This window comes from Gorilla gorilla, chromosome 6 (genome assembly GCF_029281585.2).
Source record: "Gorilla gorilla gorilla isolate KB3781 chromosome 6, NHGRI_mGorGor1-v2.1_pri, whole genome shotgun sequence".
In the NCBI taxonomy this organism is placed as follows: Eukaryota; Metazoa; Chordata; class Mammalia; order Primates; family Hominidae; genus Gorilla; species Gorilla gorilla.
The window spans coordinates 25,245,904-25,266,340 of record NC_073230.2 but is presented as its reverse complement, the minus strand read 5'-3'; the positions used below and the strand labels follow the sequence as shown (position 1 = coordinate 25,266,340).

The window sequence follows — 20,437 nt, the reverse complement described above, 5'->3', positions numbered from 1 at the left end:
AGTAATGGAGTTGATTTACATTCTGGTGCTATTTTTTTTTTTACATAATACGAATTACTAGCAAATAGTTTGCAGATCGCCTGCTATGAGTAACATTGGCCTAATAAAAACAAACCCCTCTAGCTAAATCACCATCTTCACAAAACCAATATATGTAACCCCAATATCTTCCTTTAAGTCGGATTACCTTGATGTCTTCTGCATTTTTTTTTTAATAATTACCTCATTATTCTTCCTATTGTGCATCCACCCTGGGTGATCTTCCAAGCCTGTTGGTTTTTGACAAATCCTGATTATTCTTTCTTATATCTCTTCTCCTTTTTTGTTCCTTGCTATTCTCCTTACTTTTGTTAATTTTTAATTAGTTATGGTTAGCTGCCTAATTGGCCTCTGCTTTCTATTTTCCTTTCCCAAACCTATCTTGGACACACCTGATAAAACCATTCCCTTGTTGCCATGCTAACTCCATTGAGAAATGGTGGTTCTCTAACGTGATTAAAACGTGTTGTGCTGTTTAATTTGCATAAGTCTCTGAGAGAAAGATAACTGGACAAGGTGAACAGTGAATAATAGTGCTGCTTATAGAGCAAGATGTCCAAAGTCTATTTCTAGTCATATACTTTGTTAAATCAGAAACAGTGATAATAGATGGAAAGGGAATGAAAGATAATTTTGGAAAGAAAGTACAAATCTTAGAAAAAATTTTAAGAAAGTTTGGGAAGATCTTCTGTCCAACTACTCTTGCCAATATAGAGTCCTAACTTTTATGTTATTAATTTACCAAAAAGCTGTAGTGACCTTCTTTTGCCCAGTTATATACAAAATAGCAAAATGTTAGCCCCAGAACTTGACCACGTTTATTCACACTTATGAATAAACGTAATCCATTATTACAAGATCAGTTTTAGACTTCCGGTTACTGTGGTAGTCTGAACTGCTATGAGAAATCATGCCTTCCACTCATAGAAAGGCTAAAAACAATATTATAAGTATAGCTGAAGGGGAAAATCTACAGATGCCATAGACCATGGGGAAAAATAAATTCAGAGAATTGAAGGGGTGTTAAAGCAAGGGGCTCATAGTAGCATAAAGACTGGATCTTGATTTTGATAGCATTTTCCTGCCCTCAAATTTAGAAGAGGCAGGATAGGCCAAGGCCATGGGATGCTGGAACAAAGTGCTTTACATAAAGCCTAGAGTCACAAAGGGCAGCTCACTGTCAAAGAGGAACTAGGAAAACAGCCTACCATCAGTAGAAAGAACAAGAAATGTCAAGATCATGATTGGAAATGGTATCTGTCACCCACAAAAAATTGAAAGCCCAGCTTGCATCCTATCATGAGTATGTCTGGATTTAGCTGTCCTCAAGTGATTATGTACTACAAGATCTCAAGCCAGAGAGTTAGTATTAAAATTATTTCTGAACCACCGAAACCAGCAGTTAGAGTGGTGACACTTGACACTGTTCAATGTGAACGCTTCCCTAGCCCAGGGCACTCAGAACACCCAGGGAGAAATAAAACCAGCTGGAAATGAGCTTACAGAAAGCAAATAATAGCAACAGAAAGAAATATGAACCACAATAAGAGAAAGCCAACAGAACCAGCAGATAATTTGCATCCTGTGAACTTGGAGATGGCAGTCTTAATAGACTTGGCCATAAGTATGTTAAAAATATTCCTAGAGAGAAATCCTAAGACAAGAATAAACAGTATGAAAAAGAACCAAATAAAACTCTAGAGATCAAAAAAATACAGTGATTGAAGGTAAGGTCAGAGAATGGATTAAGAAATAGACCAGATACAGATGAGAAGAGACTCAGTATTAACTTTTGGAGACGTTAATTGTAGAGTGCAGAAAGATAAAGAAATGGAACATCAGAAAGACAAGTTAGAGAAAAATGATTTAAAGTGCATCTCCTTAGTTAAGATTAGTACAAAATAGGAACAGGCTTTGATTTTAGAGATTACCTGACTTGCTTGGTATGTGGCAAATTAATGCGAAAATGCTTTGAAAAAAAAAATCCCCAGAATAAACCGCACTTGTGAACTATTGAACATATCAAAGGAAAAGAAAATTGCCAGAAGATAAATGTTATCCCGTGGCTGTTGCTGTTGAGTTGAAAAGATTTTAATTGTAATACAACTGAGGAGTGAAGGCTAGTACAAAACATCATTTTGTCTATTTTTTCTATATTAAATTTAAGAAATTCTAATTTTACTCTCTAAGGTAACATTAGATGTAGTAATGTAATGATGTAGTGATGTAGTAACAGAAAGCTCTTTGGAAGACAGAGAATTGTAATAGGTACCACTTTGTGATTGACAGTGTCATACTGAACTTAGTTTATTTTGTATTTTAGCCATTATATGTAATACCTTATGGATGTGAATATGGAGGAAGGGAGTCTATCCTTTGCTGACATCCTTCTGTCTCAGTCTGTCATTTCAGATTCTTCTTCATTTCATATTATCTTTTTTGTTTTCTTCATCTTCCTCCTTTTTTGTGTCTTTCGTTTCTCTTCATTTTGTTTTAAATGATTAGTATATGCTGACTATGACCCATATGCTGTGGCAGGCGTTTGTAATGATCATGGCAAGACATATGCATTATATGCCATCACTGTACACCGGCGCAACCTAAACAGTGAGGAGATGTGGAAAACCTATCGTCGTTATAGTGACTTCCATGACTTCCACATGAGAATCACTGAACAGGTAATGAAGTTTTAAAAACTTGTGTACTTTATGTTGTTTCTTGATTTGATTTTGATTATAAATCTGAGGATGCCCAGATAGAGTGATTAATTAAAAAAATAAGGTAAGAATTTTTGGTATAATCACCATAAATCTTAGAATTAATCTGAGCATTTAACCAGTAAATCAAATGTTGAACACTTCCTCAGTCCTAACCATCACGGACTAGTGACAAACTATCAAGAGTATACCTTGGAAAATTAAAGTGAATACATGTTTCTGATTTTAAAATTTGTGTGTGTGTATTGTGCTTTTCAAAGTTTTTTGGGCTTAGATTGAAGTAGGAATGGAGATTGCTGTAGGACATTTTGTGCTTTTGTTTTTGAAGGCATAATTTAAACCTGGAAGTTATTTTAAATGGCAGTTTAATCCAGCAGTGTAACAGTGAAATGAATCCTTGATCCATTACTCAAATTATTTTGAATCACAACCTAAAATAAATTTAATATTAACCAAGTAATATTTTCAATTCTTATTAAATACAATGCTCTTGTTTTATAGAAATAATTTGAAAGTACTCTTAAAGATAACAAATCTAAAGAAATTATTTCCCTGTCCTATTTTTTAATTAAATATTTTCTCAAAAAGATCTTTGATGAATTGGAATAAATGATCTATGAAATTTATTTTAACTTATTTTAACTCTTAAAAAGTCTGACTCATTCAGGGATTTTAGGTATACAACTGGTATTAAACCAATAATAGTTAAAAGTGACATCTGATTGGGTGAGCTAAAGCTTTGAAATGACATTGTACTACTTTAGAAATCAGAAAATATCTTTTTCAACTTAATATAGTGGAAAATATATAGTTGGCACCATGATAATCTTATTAAAATATCTTGTGGATAGAGTGAGATAAACTATTAATAGCTTTAAAGTGATGAAAAACAAGTTAATGTTGACTTCTGAAGCCTATATTAAAAGGACTATTTTGTGTTATATTAATAAGAAAATTAAATTAATAACTTTGGACATGCGCGTTCTTCTGGTGTCAAATATAACTTTTCTTCATGTTTAGCTTGATTTGTTTGCAGAGATGAAATAATTTTCTGCCCCACATTGAAGAAATAATTGCTTTACTTTTTAAAATATTACCTGTTTGATATTTTAAAAGCATATAGCTCATATATCTTTTTATTCCAATCCTTACACTTTAACCAAACATGATAATTTAAAAAATAATTTGAATTGGTAAGAGTTTTATTTATTTGCAAATGAATTAATTGCAAATTAATGAGAGTTTAATATGAAATTTTTTATTGTGTAAATAGTTGTAATTTTCTTTCTAGTTAAGAGGAATAATCATTCCCTGATTTAAATGTTCTAGACTAGAACTGTAAGCATTATTTTACATATTGACAAATGTAAATGAAGAACATACTTTTTAAGAAAACTTTAAGAGGACAGCTCATACAGAAATTTCCCTTTTCAGTTCAGTGCCAAAAATTACATGAAATTGATACAGTACAATTTCTTTTTCAAACAGCTCACGTGAGTGAAATGGACATGTTTTGACTTGGTGTTTCCTTTTGTGTGTTTGTGTGTGTGTGTGTGTGTTTCTTATAAAGCCACAGTAGTTGTGATTACCTAAGTGTTTAGATTGTTCACAGAACTTAAGAAATTAAAAACTCCTTTTAAATGAAAATCAGATTTTAGTAAAATATTAAGTATCTGTAAATAAGATTTAGGGTGTTTGCCTTTTAGCTCAGCCTTATCTATATTTTAAAAACTCAAATCCCTTATAAAATAATGGAAGAAAAATGTAATGATTTGTAATTCAGCAGTTGGTCACAGTACAGCCTGTTAACATGAATAAATGGTAACTGCATAGAGCTCTTAAAGTAAAATTATTTTAAAACAAGTTTCATTTTGTTTATATAATTTTGTGATACAACATTTTTTCCAAGGCCAAGCGTGGTGCCTCATGCCTGTAATTCCAGCACTTTGGGAGGCTGAGGTGGGCAGATTGCTTGAGGTCAGGAGTTTGAGACCAGCCTGGGCAACATGGCGAAACCTCATCTCTACAAAAATACAAAAAAATTAGCTGGGCTGTAGTCCCAGCTACTCAGGAGGCTGAGGTGGGAGGATCACTTGAGCCTCGGAGGTGGAGATTGCAGTGAGCTGAGATCTCAGCACTCCAGCCTGGGTGACAGAGTGAGACCCTGTTCCATAAATGAATGGATAAATGAATGAATGAATGAATGAATGAAAATCCTAGCTAAATGTATGAGCTATCATTTATTTTCCTTAAATATTTTAATAATCTTATTTGATATTTTATGGAGACTTACAAGAAAATAATTAAAATGTTAAATGTCATGATTTTGGAAATGGCCTGAGCTGCTCATTCATTGATTTAACAAATATTTATTAAGCTTTTCCTATGTGTCTGGTACTTTTCTTGGTGCTGGCAACATATGAGAGAACAAGACAGACTAAGTCCTTGCCTCTAAGAGCTTGTAGTGTAATAGCTACTGTGCATTTCTGTTTTATTTGGTGAAATCCGTATAGGTATAGATAAACTACTCATGATTTAAATGATCATATTAAGTATTCATTAAGGTAACTGAGTAAAAATATGCACCATATTAAACAAATTTTGAATTATTTTAATACAGAATTTCACGTCTGTTCTTTAAATTTTCCAGCAGTGTATTAGGAATCTAAACTTGTGTTTTTAATGTAGAAAAGTAAGATCTTTGATTTTAGAATGTCCATGATTTATGTGTAGTATTTGAATTATTTTTAAACATTGAAATCCTCTGATATAATTTATTTTAGTTCTTTTTTGCTGAATTTTGAATTTCTTTTAAATGCCTTTAAAAATATTTTCATGAATTTTTGGCAGAGGGGATTATATTACTTTTCAGGGAATGGGCAATTGTTTTGTTCATAGTTTAAAATAATCTTTTAAATAGCAAGTTTATGATGAGTTAATATAGAGTATAAATTTTCACATTTTCTCCCTTGCTTTTATAGTTTGAGAAAACTGTTAGTGATTTATGTTTCTGTTCCAGACAGACAACTTACAAAGGAATTTATTTTGGTAATTTAGGCTTTAAGAAAATAACTGTTACTGTGGTTTTTTTTTCTTTTTATTAGTAAGGTTTAATATTTTAAAGTTTCTGAAATAAATTGTTGTTTTAATGGATAGTGTCATATTTCCTTGGTATATTAGTTTGGTAGGGCTGCCCTAATAAAATGCCACCAACCGGGTGGCCCAAACAACAGAAATTTATTTTCTTACAGTTCCAGAGACTAGAAATCAAAGATCAAGGTATTGACAAGTTTGGTTTGTCGTGAGGCCTCGCTTCTTGGCTTGTAGATGGCAGGGTTCTTGCCATGTCCCTACGTGGCCATTTCTCTATGTGATGCATTCCTGTTGTCTCTTAGTGGGTCCAAATTTTCTTTTCTGATAGGATACCAGTCAGGTTGGGTTGGGGCCCACCCTAAGGGGCTCATTTAAACTTAATAATCTCTTTAGGGGCTTTGTCTCTCAATTCAGTCACAGTCTGCGGCACTGAATGTTAGGGCTTCAACATGAATTTGAGGAAATACAGTACAAGCACACAAGACTTGGTAATACCAGAAAAAATATGTATTTTCTAAAATTGAGTCAGTAGTTTAATGTGGATAGGTCATATTGCAGGAAATATCTCTTAGGACACCTTGAAAAAGTAAATTTACTTCGAAAAATTTTTTTTTCACATGTGATGTTCAGTGAGGACCCATTTCTAATACTTTTGTAAATCACCAAATTTGAGAATATTGCTATAGTTAATGTTTTCTCTATAAATTACCTCTACCCTTTATTGGTTTTCCTCCCGATACTGGAGTAAAAAACTGCTTTTACCTTTCATGTGTAACATATAATGAACTTGTTCACATTTTAGCTCTAAGCAGCCATCAGATTTGTCCTTCTTTTAATGTATCAGAATCTTCCAGTTTGGGGATGGAAATTATCCTAATCCTTTTCATTTCTCTTCTCTTTAATCTCTGCACCAAGAATTAGTTTTCTTTACAGAGACGTTGTTTTCAACAAATAATTGTTTTAAAAAGTTTGCTTCGCTTTAGGATATGTATCACAAGGGAAAAGTGGTAAGGCTGTTTGAATTTCAGCACTAGGCTGTTGGTCAGGTACAGTCACTAGTTAAATGACTTTGCTCTTAAACTACTTTAGCAGCTCGTATGGTTAAAAAAAAGTGTTTTAGCAAGGCATTACAGATTACGATGATGGACCTTTGAAGGTGCATCCAAATGTTAAGTCCATAAGTGCTAGACTTATGGTATACACATTTACTTTGTGTTTGTGATTTTACAAAGATAAAGTATATGCTGACTGTTCTTAATTTTTTTTGGTTAGTGTAATCTATGAGTTTATGTTTAATGTGGTTGATGGGGCAAAGGTATCAATATTTATTATAATTGTGTATACACGGGGTTATAATATAACTACTATCTGTATTTTGAAAATTGCCTTTTTATTTGCTAGTACTTCACAGGTCAAAGGCTTATTAAGGAAAATATTTTTTAAAACCTTTTATTAAGAAAATTTTGAACAATGTCAATATTAGGGAGAATATTAAATGAAACCCCACATGGTCAAAATCCATCTTCATCATTTATGCAAATCTGTCATTCTTGATTTAAAATACTTTTTTAATAAATAATATTAGAACTGTGTTTTGAGTATATTTGGACAATGGTTTTTATTTTCTGATTTTCACGTAATATGTTGCAAAATTATCTGTTGAAGATGGGTTTTTGTTGTTGTTGTTATTATTGTTGTTTTTTGAGACAGAGTTTTGCTCTTGTTGCCCAGGCTGGAGTGCAATGGCACACTCTCGGCTCATCACAACCTCTACCTTCTGGGTTCAAGCTATTCTCCTCCCTCATCCTCCCAAGTATCTGGGATTACGGGCATGTGCCACCATGCCCAGCTAATTTTGTATTTTTAGTAGAGACAGGGTCTCTCTATGTTGGTCAGGCTGATCTCAAACTCCCGACCTCAGGTGATCCGCCTGCCTCAGCCTCCCAAAGTGCTGGGATTACAGGCGTGAGCCACTGCACCTGGCCTGAAGATGTTTTTAATATGTAGAGAAACAATCACTTGAGAAAACCTTTTGTCTTTAAAAAAAGGTGCTATTGAATGTATTTTGTCTTACAGTTTGAAAGTCTCTCAAGCATATTGAAACTTCCTGGAAAAAAGACTTTTAATAATATGGATAGAGATTTTTTAGAAAAGAGAAAAAAGGATCTAAATGCATATTTGCAGGTAAGCTCATGCTTACTATAATCCACAGATTTTCATTTAATATAGCACACAGGTATAGAATGTTTTTCATTTAATATAGCACACAGAATGTTTTTACTGTAATCACAGGGTAGCAACCACTTTTGTGCAGCATGTCAAATGTGACGTGCAGTCTGCTTAGTAATTTGTAAACATTATTTCTGTGTGTATTGATTAACTTAGAAGTTTTCTAGACACTCCATGTTAGGGATTTTGCTTGTTTGTGTTTAGATAAATGCACTTGCCTGTCTTCTCCTGGCTCAAACATTTGAATTTTTTTTTTAAAGTGCTAAATGTCTGTGTCATGTATTTACAAGATTCTTAAGAAAAACCACCTTTTCCCAAATCTTTTATCCTAAATGTATCTTTTAGATGTCGATGTATTATATACTTCTTAGCTAATGAACTCAGTATGTCAAAACTTGTTCCATTGAAGGAACCAAGCTAGAATGTTGTTATATTAGCAGTTGTGAAAGCAGTATTTTGTTTGGGGCTTCCATATAACACTTGAATGTTTTTGTTTGGATTATTTTATGTACTTTATTTCATACCATTTTTATTTAATGTTTTGTTTGTTTTGAGACAGGATATTGTTCTGTCACCCAGGCTGGAGTGCAGTGATGCAATCATAGCTCACTGTAACTTTGAACTCCTGGGCTCGAGGGATCATCCTGCCTCAGCCTGCTGACTAGCTAGGACTACAGGTGCATGCCACTGTGCCTGGCTAATTTTTTAAATTTTTTTGTAGAGATGGGGTTTTGCTTTGTTGCCCAGGCTGGTCTTGTATTCCTGGCTCGGGCAATTTTCGCACCTCATTCTCCAAAAGTGCTGGGGTTACAGGCATGAGCCACCTTGCCCAGCTTATTTAATGTTAACTCTAGAATTGTTGTGCAAATAACGTGACGGTTTTCTAACGTGGATCTTCTTAGTATAAGCTATAAGATCTGAAAATAAAATAGTAAATATGTTCAGACAACTTTCACATTAGATACACTTAAAGTCAAAATAGCTGATATAAAGAATATATATACCAAACTGTTAATCGTCATAAAATTATTGGTGACTTTATCCTAACTGTATAATTGGGTTTTTAAAAATATAAATCAATATTTTTTACTATACATTCTTAAAATTTATGAGCTAAAATTATAAACAATGGTAATTTCTAGCATTCTGTCAGTTTAAGATAATCTCTTCTTTTTTTCTTTTTTCTTGTTAGTTACTGTTAGCTCCTGAAATGATGAAGGCATCCCCAGCTTTAGCTCACTATGTGTATGATTTCCTTGAGAACAAAGCCTACAGTAAAGGAAAAGGGGATTTTGCTCGCAAGGTAAGTTAGCAGACCACTGCACTGGGTTTCTTTCTAGGTCTGTTTTCTTACTTTGTTTGTAATAAAAGAAAATAAATTTAGATTTGTATGTGTGTTTTAAAACTAGAAAATTTTATTAAGTTCTCCTTGGCATGTTTATCACTATTGATAGGAATATCTACATATAAACTCCTGTCTTGACATGTTTATTATAATTCAGCAGACGCTTGAAAGGAAGAAAAAAAAAGTTTGAAATGGTACATTAAGAAAAGTTTGCCTGAGACAAGTCACAAGCTTTTCGTTATCTTTAGAGGGAAATGTTTCATTCTGAGAGAAAATGTCATTTTCTTGGAATAATGATAAAAATATTAAACAGGATATGTTCTGAAAGTATGCCTTTTGAATAAAATCATCATTATATAAAATATTTTAAATAATTTAAAATAGGGTTTAAGACCTATACTTGGAATCAAATGGTAAGATAAGACAGTAAATAAGTGCTTAAATTAGGTAGGATAGCTTAGTGGGTAAGAACACAAGCTTTGAAATCAGGCAGTCTTTTGGTTCAAATCCCTGCTCTACTATTTACTAGCTGTGACCTTGAGCATGTTACTGAACCTTTGGTACTTCAGTTTACTCAAGAAATGAAGATTTAAATTTCATTAGAGCATTATGTGAATCATGCAATATTCTGTATATTACAGTGCCTGGAAAATAATAAACCTCTGAATAAATGTTTGCTCTTAGTAATAATAGCAATAGGAGCAGGAGGAGCAGTGGGGGAAGCTGGTATTATTTATACCACTCTTTGTATTTTATCACTTTTTATAAGTCTGAAATTATTTCAAAATGAAAATGTAAAAAGAACAAGGACTTTCTCACTATTCTTCGTCCCCCTAAAAAGACCATCTTTTTAAAAAGATTAAGGAATTCATACAAAATAAGTAAGAATTAACAATTATAGGAAGTTTGGGCCAAGCACAGTGGCTCATGCCTGTAATCCCAGTGCTTTGGGAGGCTGAGGCGGGTGGATTGCTTGGGCCTAAGAGTTCAAGAATAACCCTGGTAACAGCGAGACCCTGTCTCTACAAAAAATAAAAAATACTAGCTGGGCATGGTGGTGCACACCTATAGTCCCAGATACTCAAGAGGCTGAGGTGGGAGGATTGCCTGAACCTGGGAGGCCAAGGCTTCAGTGAACCATGGTCATGCCACTGCACTTCAGCCCGTGTGAGAGAGCAAGACCCTGTCTCAAAAAAAAAAAAAAAAAAAAAAAAAAAGGAGTTCATATGATTACTTTAGGATTTTTGATTGTATAGTTTGGTGCAAAAGTAATTGCAGTTTTTGGACATTTAAAACAAATGGCAAAAACCGCAATTACCTTTTCACCAACCTAATAACATTTCTAAGTTAGTGTTTTATTTTAATAATAAGTTCTAGAGTGTGGACCTTACAATGGAGGGGAAAAATATATGTTGCTTTTCTGCGTATTTCATGATGGAAGTGATTGAGTTAAATTCCAACTTGGAACCGTTTTATTGTCACTAGAGATGCATTTTAGTGTTCCGTGTTTTTTATGTTTATGTATCTTTTCTCCTTTAAAGATTATATCCATTTTAAGATAAAGTAATAAATTGATAACAGCTTTTGGAGATAAAAGAAATATTAAAGTACACTTTTTTTTAACCAAACAACAATAGCACATGTGTATGTCCCAACAGTTATACAACACTTTTTTTTTCATTTTTTATTTTTTATACTTTAAGTACTTGGATACATGTGCAGAATGTACAGGTTTGTTACATAGGTATACATGTGCCATGGTGCTTTGCTGCACCCATTAACCTGTCATGTACATTAGGTATTTCTCCTAATGCTATCCCTCCCCTAGACCTCAACCCCCTGACAGGCCCGGTGTATGATGTTTCCCTCCCTGTGTCCATGTGTGAGAACGTGTGGTGTTTGATTTTCTGTTCTTATGTTAGTTTCCTGAGAATGATGGCTTCCAGCTTTATCCATGTCCCTGTAAAGGACATGAACTCATCCTTTTATATGGTTGCATAATATTCCATGGTGTATATGTGCCACATTTTCTTTATCCAGTCTATCATCAATGGGCATTTGAGTTGGTTCCAATCTTTCCTATTTTGAACTGTGCTGCAATAAACATACGTGTGCATGTGTCTTTACAGTAGAATGATTTATCATCCTTTGGGTGTATACCCAGTAATGAGATTCCTGGGTCAAATGGTATTTCTGGTTCTAGATCCGTGAGGAATTGCCACACTGTCTTCCACAGTGGTTGAACTAATTTACACTCCCACCAACAGTGTAAAAGCATTCCTGTATCTCCACATCCTCTCCAGCATCTGTTGTTTCCTGACTTTTTAATGATTGCCATTCTAACTGGTGTGAGATGGTATCTCCTTGTGGTTTGATATGCATTTCTCTAATGACCAGTGATGTTGAGCTTTTTTTCGTATTTGTTGGCTGCATAAATGTCTTCTTTTGAAAAGTGTCTGTTCGTATCCTTTGCCCACTTTCTGATGGGTTTGTTTTTTTTCTTGTAAGTTTGTTTCAGTTCTTTGTAGATTCTGGATATGAGCCCTTTGTCAGATGGATAGATTGCAAAAATTTTCTCCCAATCTGTAGGTTCCTACAGTTCATGCTGATGGTAGTTTCTTTTGCCGTACAGAAGCCCTTTAGTTTAATTAGATCCCATTTGTCAAGTTTGGCTTTTGTTGCCATTGCTTTTGGTGTTTTAGTCATGAAGTCTTTGCCCATCCCTATGTCCTGGATTGTATTGCCTAGGTTTTCTTCAAGGGTTTTTATGTTTTTTAGGTCTTATGTTTAAAGTCTTTAATCCATCTTGAGTTAATTTTTGTATAAGGTGTAAGGAAGGGGTCCAGTTTCAGTTTTCTGCATATGGCTAGCCAGTTTTTCCAACACCATTTATTAAATAGGGAATCCTTTCCCTATTGCTTGTTTTTGTCAGGGTTTTCAAAGATCAGATGGTTGTAGATGTATGGCGTCATTTCTGAGGCCTCTGTTCTGTTCCATTGGTCTATATATCTGTTTTGGTACCAGTACCATGCTGTTTTGACTACTGTAGCTTTGTAGTATAGTTTGAAGTCAGGTAGCATGATGCCTCCAGCTTTGATCTTTTTGCTTAGGATTCTCTTGTCTATATGGGCTGTTTTTACTTCCATATGAAATTTAAAGTAGTTTTTTCTAATTCTGTGAAGAAAGTCAGTGGTAGCTTGAAGGGGATATCGTTGAATCTATAAATTACTTTGGGCAATATGGCCATTTTCACGACATTGATTCTTCCTATCCATGAGCATGGAATGTTTTTCCATTTATTTGTGTCCTCTCTTACTTCCTTGTGCAGTAGTTTGTAGTTCTCCTTAAAGATGTCCTTCACATCCCTTGTAAGTTGTATTCCTAGGTATTTTATTCTCTTTGTAGCAGTTGTGAATGGGAGTTCACTCATGATTTGGCTGTTTGTCTATTATTGGTGTATAGGAATGCTTGTGATTTTTGCACATTGATTTTGTATCCTGGGACTTTGCTGAAGTTGCTTATCTGCTTAAAGAGATTTTGGGCTGAGATGATGGGTTTTCTAAATATACAATCATGTCATCTGCAAACAGAGATAATTTGACTTCCTCTCTTCCTATTTGAATACCTTTTCTTTCTTTTTCTTGCCCGATTGTCCAGGCCAGACATCCTTCCAATACTGTGTTGAACAGGAGTGGTGAGAGAGGGTATCCTTGTCTTGTGCCAGTTTTTAAAGGGAATGCTTCCAGCTTTTGCCCATTCAGTATGATATTGGCTGTGTTTTTGTCATAAATAGCTCTTATTATTTTGAGATACGTTTTCCATTGATACCTAGTTTATTGAGAGTTTTTAGCATGAAGGGGTGTTGAATTTTGTTGAAGACCTTTTCTGCATCTATTGAGATAATTATATGGTTTTTGTCATTGGTTCTGTTTATGTGATGGATGACGTTTATTGATTTGTGTATGTTGAACCAGCCTTGCATCCCAGGGATGAAGCCAACTTGATTGTGGTGGATAAGCTTTTTGATGTGCTGCTGGATTCAGTTTCACATTATTTTATTGAGGATTTTCACATTGATGTTCATCAGGCGTATTGGCCTGAAATTTTCTCTTTTTTTGTTGCGTCTCTGACAGGTTTTGGTATCAGGTTGATGCTGGCCTCATAAAATGAGTTAGGGAGGACTTCCTCTTTTTCTGTTGTTTGGAATAGTTTCAGAAGGAACGGTACCAGCTCCTCTGTACCTCTGGTAGAATTTATACCTCTGGTAGAATTGTACCTCTGGTAGAATTTGGCTGTGAAGCCATCTGGTCCTGGGCTTTTTTTTTCTTTGGTAGGCTATTAATTACTGCCTCAATTTCAGAACTTGTTGGTCTCTTCAGGGATTCGACTTCTTCTTGGTTTAGTCTTGGGAGGGTGGATGTGTCTAGGAATTTATCTCTTTCTTCTAGATTTTCTAGTTTATTTGTGTAGAGTTGTTTATAGTGTTCTCTGATGGTAGTTTGTATTTCTGTGGGATCGGTGGTGATATCCCCTTTATCATTTTTTATTGTGTCTATTTGATTCTTCTCTTTTCTTCTTTATTAGTCTGGCTAGTCCTGTATCTATCTTGTTGATCTTTTCAAAAAAAACCAGCTCCTGGACTCATTGATTTTTTTGAAGCGTTTTTCGTGTCTCTATCTCCTTCAGTTCTGCTCTGATCTTAGTTATTTCTTGTCTTCTGCTAGCTTTTGAATTTGTTTGCTCTTGCTTCTCTAGTTTTTTTAATTGCGATGTTAGGGTGTCGATTTTAGATCTTTCCTGCTTTCTCATGGGGGCATTTAGTGCTATAAATTTTCCTCTAAACACTGTTTAGCTGTGTCCCAGAGATTCTGGTATGTTGCATCTTTGTTCTCATTAGTTTCAAGGAACGTATTTATTTCTACCTTTATTTCGTTATTTACCCAGTGGTCATTCCAGAGCAGGTTGTTCAGTTTCCATGTAGTTGTGCTGTTTTGAGTGAGTTTCTTAATCCTGAGTTCTAATTTGATTGCACTGTGGTCTGAGAGACTGTTTGTTATGATTTCCGTTCTTTTGCATTTGCTGAGGAGTGTTTTACTTCCAATTATGTGGTCAATTTTAGAATAAGTGCGATGTGGTGCTGAGAAGAATGTATGTTCTGTTGACTTCGGGTGGAGAGTTCTGTAGATATCTGTTAGGTCCGCTTGGTCCACAGCTGAGTTCAAGTCCTGAATATCCTTGTTAATTTTCTGTCTCATTGATCTGTCTAACACTGACAGTAGGGTGTTAAAGTCTTCCACTATTATTGTGTGGGACTCTAAGTCTCTTTGTAGGTCTCTTGCTGTATGAAACTGGATGCTCCTGTATTGGGTGCATATATTTAGGATAGTTAGCTCTTGTTGCATTGATCCCTTTACCATTATGTAATGCCCTTCTTTTTCCCTTTGTTGGTTTAAAGTCTGTTTTATCAGAGACTAAGATTGCAATACCTGCTTTTTTTCTTTTTTTTTTTTTTTGCTTTCCATCTACTTGGTAAATATTCCTCCATCCCTTTATTTTGAGCCTATGTGTGTCTTTGCATGTGAGATGGGTCTCCTGAATACAGCACTCCGGTGGGTCTTGACAATTTATCCGAATGCCAGTCTGTCCCTTTTCATGGCAGCATTTAGCCCATTTACATTTAAGGTTAATATTGTTATGTGTGAATTTGATCCTGTCATTATGATACTAGCTGGTTATTTTGCCCATTAGTTGATGCAGTTTCTTCATAGTGTCAATGGTGTTTACAATTTGGTATGTTTTTGCAGTGGCTGGTACTGGTTTTTCCTTTCCATGTTTAGTGCTTCCTTTAGGAGCTCTTATAAGGCAGGCCTGGTGGTGACAAAATCTCTCAGCATTTGATTGTTTGTACAGGATTTTATTTCTCCTTTGCTTATGAAGCTTTATTTGGCTGAATATGAAATTCTGGGTTGAAAATTCTTTTCTTTAAGAATGTTGAATATTGGCCCCCACTCTCTTCTGGCTTGTAGGGTTTCTGCAGAGAGATCAGCTGTTAGTCCGATGGGCTTCCCTTCGTGAGTGATCCGACCTTTCTCTCTAGCTGCCTTTTACATTTTTTTTCCTTCATTTCAACCTTGGTGAATCTGACGATTATGTATCTTGGAGTTGCTCTCCTCGAGGAGTATCTTTGTGGTGTTCTCTGTATTTCCTGAATTTGAATGTTGGCCTGCCTTGCTAGGTTGGGGAAGTTCTCCTGGATAATATCCTGAAGAGTGTTTTCCAACTTGGTTCCATTCTCCCCGTCACTTTCAGGTACACCAATCAAACTTAGGTTTGGTCTTTTCTCATAGTCTTATATTTCTTGGAGGCTTTGTTCGTTTGTTTTCATCCTTTTTTCTCTAATCTTGTCTTCACACTTTATTTCATTAAGTTGATCTTCAATCTCTGATATCCTTTCTTCCACTTAATTGATTCAGCTATTGAGAGTTGTGTATGCTTCACAAAGTTCTCGTGCTGTGTTTTTCAGCTCCATCAGGTCATTTATGATCTTCTCTACATTGGTTATTGTAGTTAGCAATTCAGCCTTTTTTCAAGGTTCTTAGTTTCCTTGCATTGGGTTAGAACATGCTCCTTTAGGTCAGAGGAGTTTGTTATTACCCACCTTCTGAAGCTTACTTCTGTCAGTTTGTCAATCTCATTCTCCATCCAGTTTTGTTCCTTTGCTAGCAAGGAGTTGTGATCCTTTGGAGGAGAAGATGCGTTCTGGTTTTTGGAATTTTCAGCCTTTTTGCACTGGTTTTTCCTCTTCTTTGTGAATTTATCTACCTTTGGTCTTTGATGTTGCTGACCTTCAGATGGGTTTCTGTGTGGATGTCCTTTTTGTTGATGTTGATGCTGTTCCTTTCTGTTTGTTAGTTTTCCTTCTAACAATCAGGCCCTACTGTGGCAGGTTTGCTGGAGTTTGCTGGAGGCCCACTCCAGACCCTGTTTGCCCGAGGATCACCAGCAGAGGCTGCAGAGCAGCCAAGATTGCTGCCTGTTCGTTCCTCTGGATGCTTCATCCCAGAGGGGCACTCTCCAGATGCCAGCTGGAGCTCTCCTGTATGAGGTGTCTGTCGACCCCTGATGGGAGGTGTCTCCCAGTCAGGAGGCATGGGGGTCAGGGACCCACATGAGGAGGCAGTCTGTCCTTTAGCAGAGCTCGATCGCTGTGCTGGGAGATCTGCCGCTCTCTTCAGAGCCAGCAGGCAGGAACGTTTAAGCGTGCTGCAACTGCGCCCACAACTGCACCTTTCACCAGGTGCTCTGTCCCAGGGAGATTGGAGTTTTATCTATAAGCCCCTGTCTGGGGTTGCTGCCTTTCTTTCAGAGATGCCCTGCCCAGAGGAGGAATCTAGTGAGGCAGTCTGGCTACAGTGGCTCTGCTGAGTTGTGGTGGGCTCCAACCAGTTCGACCTTCCTTGAGGCTTTGTTTACACTATAAGGAGAAAACCACCTCCTCAAGCCTTAGTGGGGGCCCCTCCCCCCACCAAGCTGGGCGCTCCTCCCTCCACCAAGCTCGAGTGTCCCAGGTGGACTTCATACTGCTGTGCTGGCAGCAAGAATTTCAAGCTAGTGGATCTTATAGCTTGCTGGGCTCCGTGGGGGTGGGATCTGCTGACCTAGACCACTTGGCTTCCTGGCTTCAGCCCTCTTTCCAGGGGAGTGAACGGTTCTGTGTCGGTGGCATTCCAGGCACCACTGGGGTATGAAAAAAACTCCTGCAGCTAGCTTGGTGTCTATCCAAACGGCCGCCCAGTTTTGTGCTTGAAACCCAGGCCCCTGGTGGCGTAGGCACCGGAGGAAATCGGCTGGTCTGTGGGTTGCAAAGACTGTGGGAAAAGCGTAGTATCTGGACCAAAAATCACCATTCCTCAAGGCACAGTCCTTCATGGCTTCCCTTGGCTAGGGAAGGAGTTGCCCGACCCCTTCCACTTCCCGCGTGACGCGACGCCCCACCCTGCTTCAGCTCGCCCTCTGTGGACTGCACCCACTTTCTAACTAGTCCCAGTGAGATGAGCTGGGTACCTCAGTTGGAAATGGAAAAATCACCCACCTTCTGCGTTGATCTCGCTGGGAGCTGCAGACCGGAACTGTTCCTATTTGGCTGTCTTGCCAGCCACTCACTTTTGTTTTTTTAATTAATAATGGCATCTACCTATCTTTCTGATTCATTTCTGGCAATCCACAATAACACACATTTTTCATAAACCATATTGGTGATAACCAAGGTCAGACCTCTTTAGAATGTCAGAATAATTTTTATGCATATTAAGAATTTGGGGGTTTCCAACTTTATTTCCTTTTTGGCTAAATGATAGTTTAATATTTTTTTCCTTAATTATATTTCACTGGAAATTAAATAGCTATTAAAGTAGATCATCTGCAAACATTTTATCAGTGGCTATTCAGAACTTGAGAAATAATACTTTATAACACATTAATTTGGTCACGCAATGTATCCTAGCTTTGGAAAATCTGTGAAACAATTTTTAGAAAAAGTAACAGGTAGCCTTTCTCCTTTGTACACAGTATCTTTCTATCCAGTTTTGTATCATGGTGAAGGCATTTTAAGCTATAATTAGAGATCTAAATTTAAGCTAAAATACCATTGTGTATGTTGTTAACAATACAAATAACTCAGCTGGGGTGGTAATTGAATGAATACACAGCATCTGTGTAAGGACAGCTAAGTGTACACTTAGCTGGCAATCCGTAATCTCCTGTGCATGATCATCTGAAAGTTTTTCTTTTTTTCTAAAAATCTACTTTAAAACAAATCTTGTTTTTGGAAATGTTTTCATACAATGATGGGCTTTGCTTTTATGCTTATGAAATTCTGCCTCTTTCATGGTTAACCAACAGAGTCACCTTTAGAGGTTTTTCATTCTTCTTACCCCACTTCCCTCCTAATACAAATGCTTGGGCTTTACCTTTTGGTGGGGAAAACAAACAAAAAAGAAGGCTTCAGTACTTCTGGGATGCTATACAGACAACTATTTTTAATTATTAGGAAATTCATTATATAGATTTACTTTCTCTTAGAGTATCAATGGTAGTATAGCCTCATGCCTAGATAAGCATGTGAGATAGTATTCATTTAACCAATTCATAATAGGTAAACTCAAGTTTCTGCTGTGAATTGTAAGATGTATAAATTTCTAAAATATTTTTGAGGATATCACACTATTTAAACTCAGGTTGGAGATTAAATTGAAATTCATGCCTTTTATGCTTCTGAAATGCTATTTCTTCTGTGAACATTTTAGCTTATTAGCAAGGTGGCAGTTTTTTCCCAAGCTGCACATTTTAAATGTTGCATTGTCATGCTTAATGCTTATCTCTCTTTAGAATTCTACGCTATGTTCTCATGACTTAGCTTATTTATATGTTATTACCATTTAAAAGAAAAGGCCACAGTGTTGCAAATAATGTCCCGATTGATTTCAACATACTATTCTGGTTGACCAAAAACTACAGTATATAGAATTAGAATTACACATGTGCATGCACGCACGCACACACACACACACACACACAAAGAATCATTAGCCAAACGTGAGACTTAACTTCATCTTTTTATCTTTATGTTTCTCTCCACCAGTGGTCATGTTTTTCAAATCCTTATTCAAGCCAGTTTCTGTTCTTTGGTTTTACTCTGGGTTGTACTGTGACAGTCTCTTCTAGGGTTGGATGTTCCGTCAAGCATATCTATGGTACTATTGGCTGAGCTTAAGCCAGGGAGTAACCAACCAAAACTCTCAGCCCTTGTATAGTTATCTTGAAATTCACTTTTTATTAATACGCATTTTACCTCTTCTAGTTTTTCTTGATGGAAGCTATGAAAATAAAATTAGAGTGAAGGAGTTTTGTCTTCTTATCATCTATTAATGTTGCTATGATTCCTAAGCAGTGAGATTCAGTTTTGTTACTGTTATTCATTTTTTTGTTTTTGCATGAAACATAATTTGTTTTCACTGGTAGCTTTTATGATACTTAATTTTTTTTTTGGAAACTATTTCTGTAGTTTTGTATGACTTTGGTTTTGTGTCTTTTCTTTGATTTCTTTATTTCTGTTAAAAAATCACTCAGTCTCATCTGCATCTCTAGTTTGGTTTCTTTAGATGTCTCTTTCTTTATTAATTTAAATTATTTTAATTTTATACCATTTTTGCTTTCTGTCACTCTGAAGATTTTTAATTCCTTTTTATATCTCTGGTCATATTTCCTTTTACAGTCTTCGTATTCCACCTTGCTAAGATAAGATTTACATGTCTGATTTGCAACGTCTCTTTTCCTTCTTTGCAATGAACTTCAAATTTCCTCTGTAGATTTTAATTGCACATATAATGTATTCTAAAATTATTTTAAAAAATAAATCTTAAATACTTATTAGTTATTTCAATTTTCTGTTTATTTTACCTGTTTTCTGTTCAGTATCTACTCAAAATACCTAATTGTTGCCTTGAACTGTGCCAGAAGTATATAGCGGCTAATTTTTTTTGTTTTACAATTTTGAATGGAAAACTTTTTTTATTCAAAATTTCTTTAATAAGAAGGCAGCCAAAGCTTATATTGATTTTCTAAGAATAACCTCATCTGGCAGATTTTCAAATCGTATATATGTATGTGAAAATACTTTTGTTTTTTGTGACAAGGGTCTCACTTTTGCCCAGGCTGGAATGTATGGAGTGCAGTGACATGATCACGGCTCACTGCAGCCTTGAACTCCTGAGATCAAACCATCCTCTTGCCTCACCTTCCCCAGTAGCTAGGACCACAGGTGTGTACCAACATTACCAATATACCTGGCTTTTTTTTTTTGTAGAGATGGGGTCTCACTGTGTTGCCCAGGCTGGTCTCAAACTCCTGGATTCAAGTGATCCTCCCGCTACAGCCTGCCGAAGTGCTGCAATTATAGGCATGAGCCACTGTGCCCAGCTGAAAATACGTTTTTAAGACACACTGAAGACAGCAT

General features: G+C 35.9%; 1 protein-coding gene across 5 annotated transcripts in view; it reads left to right on the top strand.

Moving 5' to 3' along the window:
• The window catches only part of SNX13 (sorting nexin 13), a 149,718-nt gene that overhangs the window by 116,357 nt on the left and 12,924 nt on the right, over positions 1-20,437 (top strand). For all 5 annotated transcript variants that reach the window (XM_055347382.1, XM_055347383.1, XM_019031635.3 and 2 more), the window contains 3 exons: positions 2,578-2,717; positions 7,926-8,033; positions 9,271-9,381. In XM_055347382.1, the coding sequence (XP_055203357.1) occupies positions 2,578-2,717; positions 7,926-8,033; positions 9,271-9,381 (359 nt within the window). The remainder of the gene's footprint in view (positions 1-2,577; positions 2,718-7,925; positions 8,034-9,270; positions 9,382-20,437) is intronic.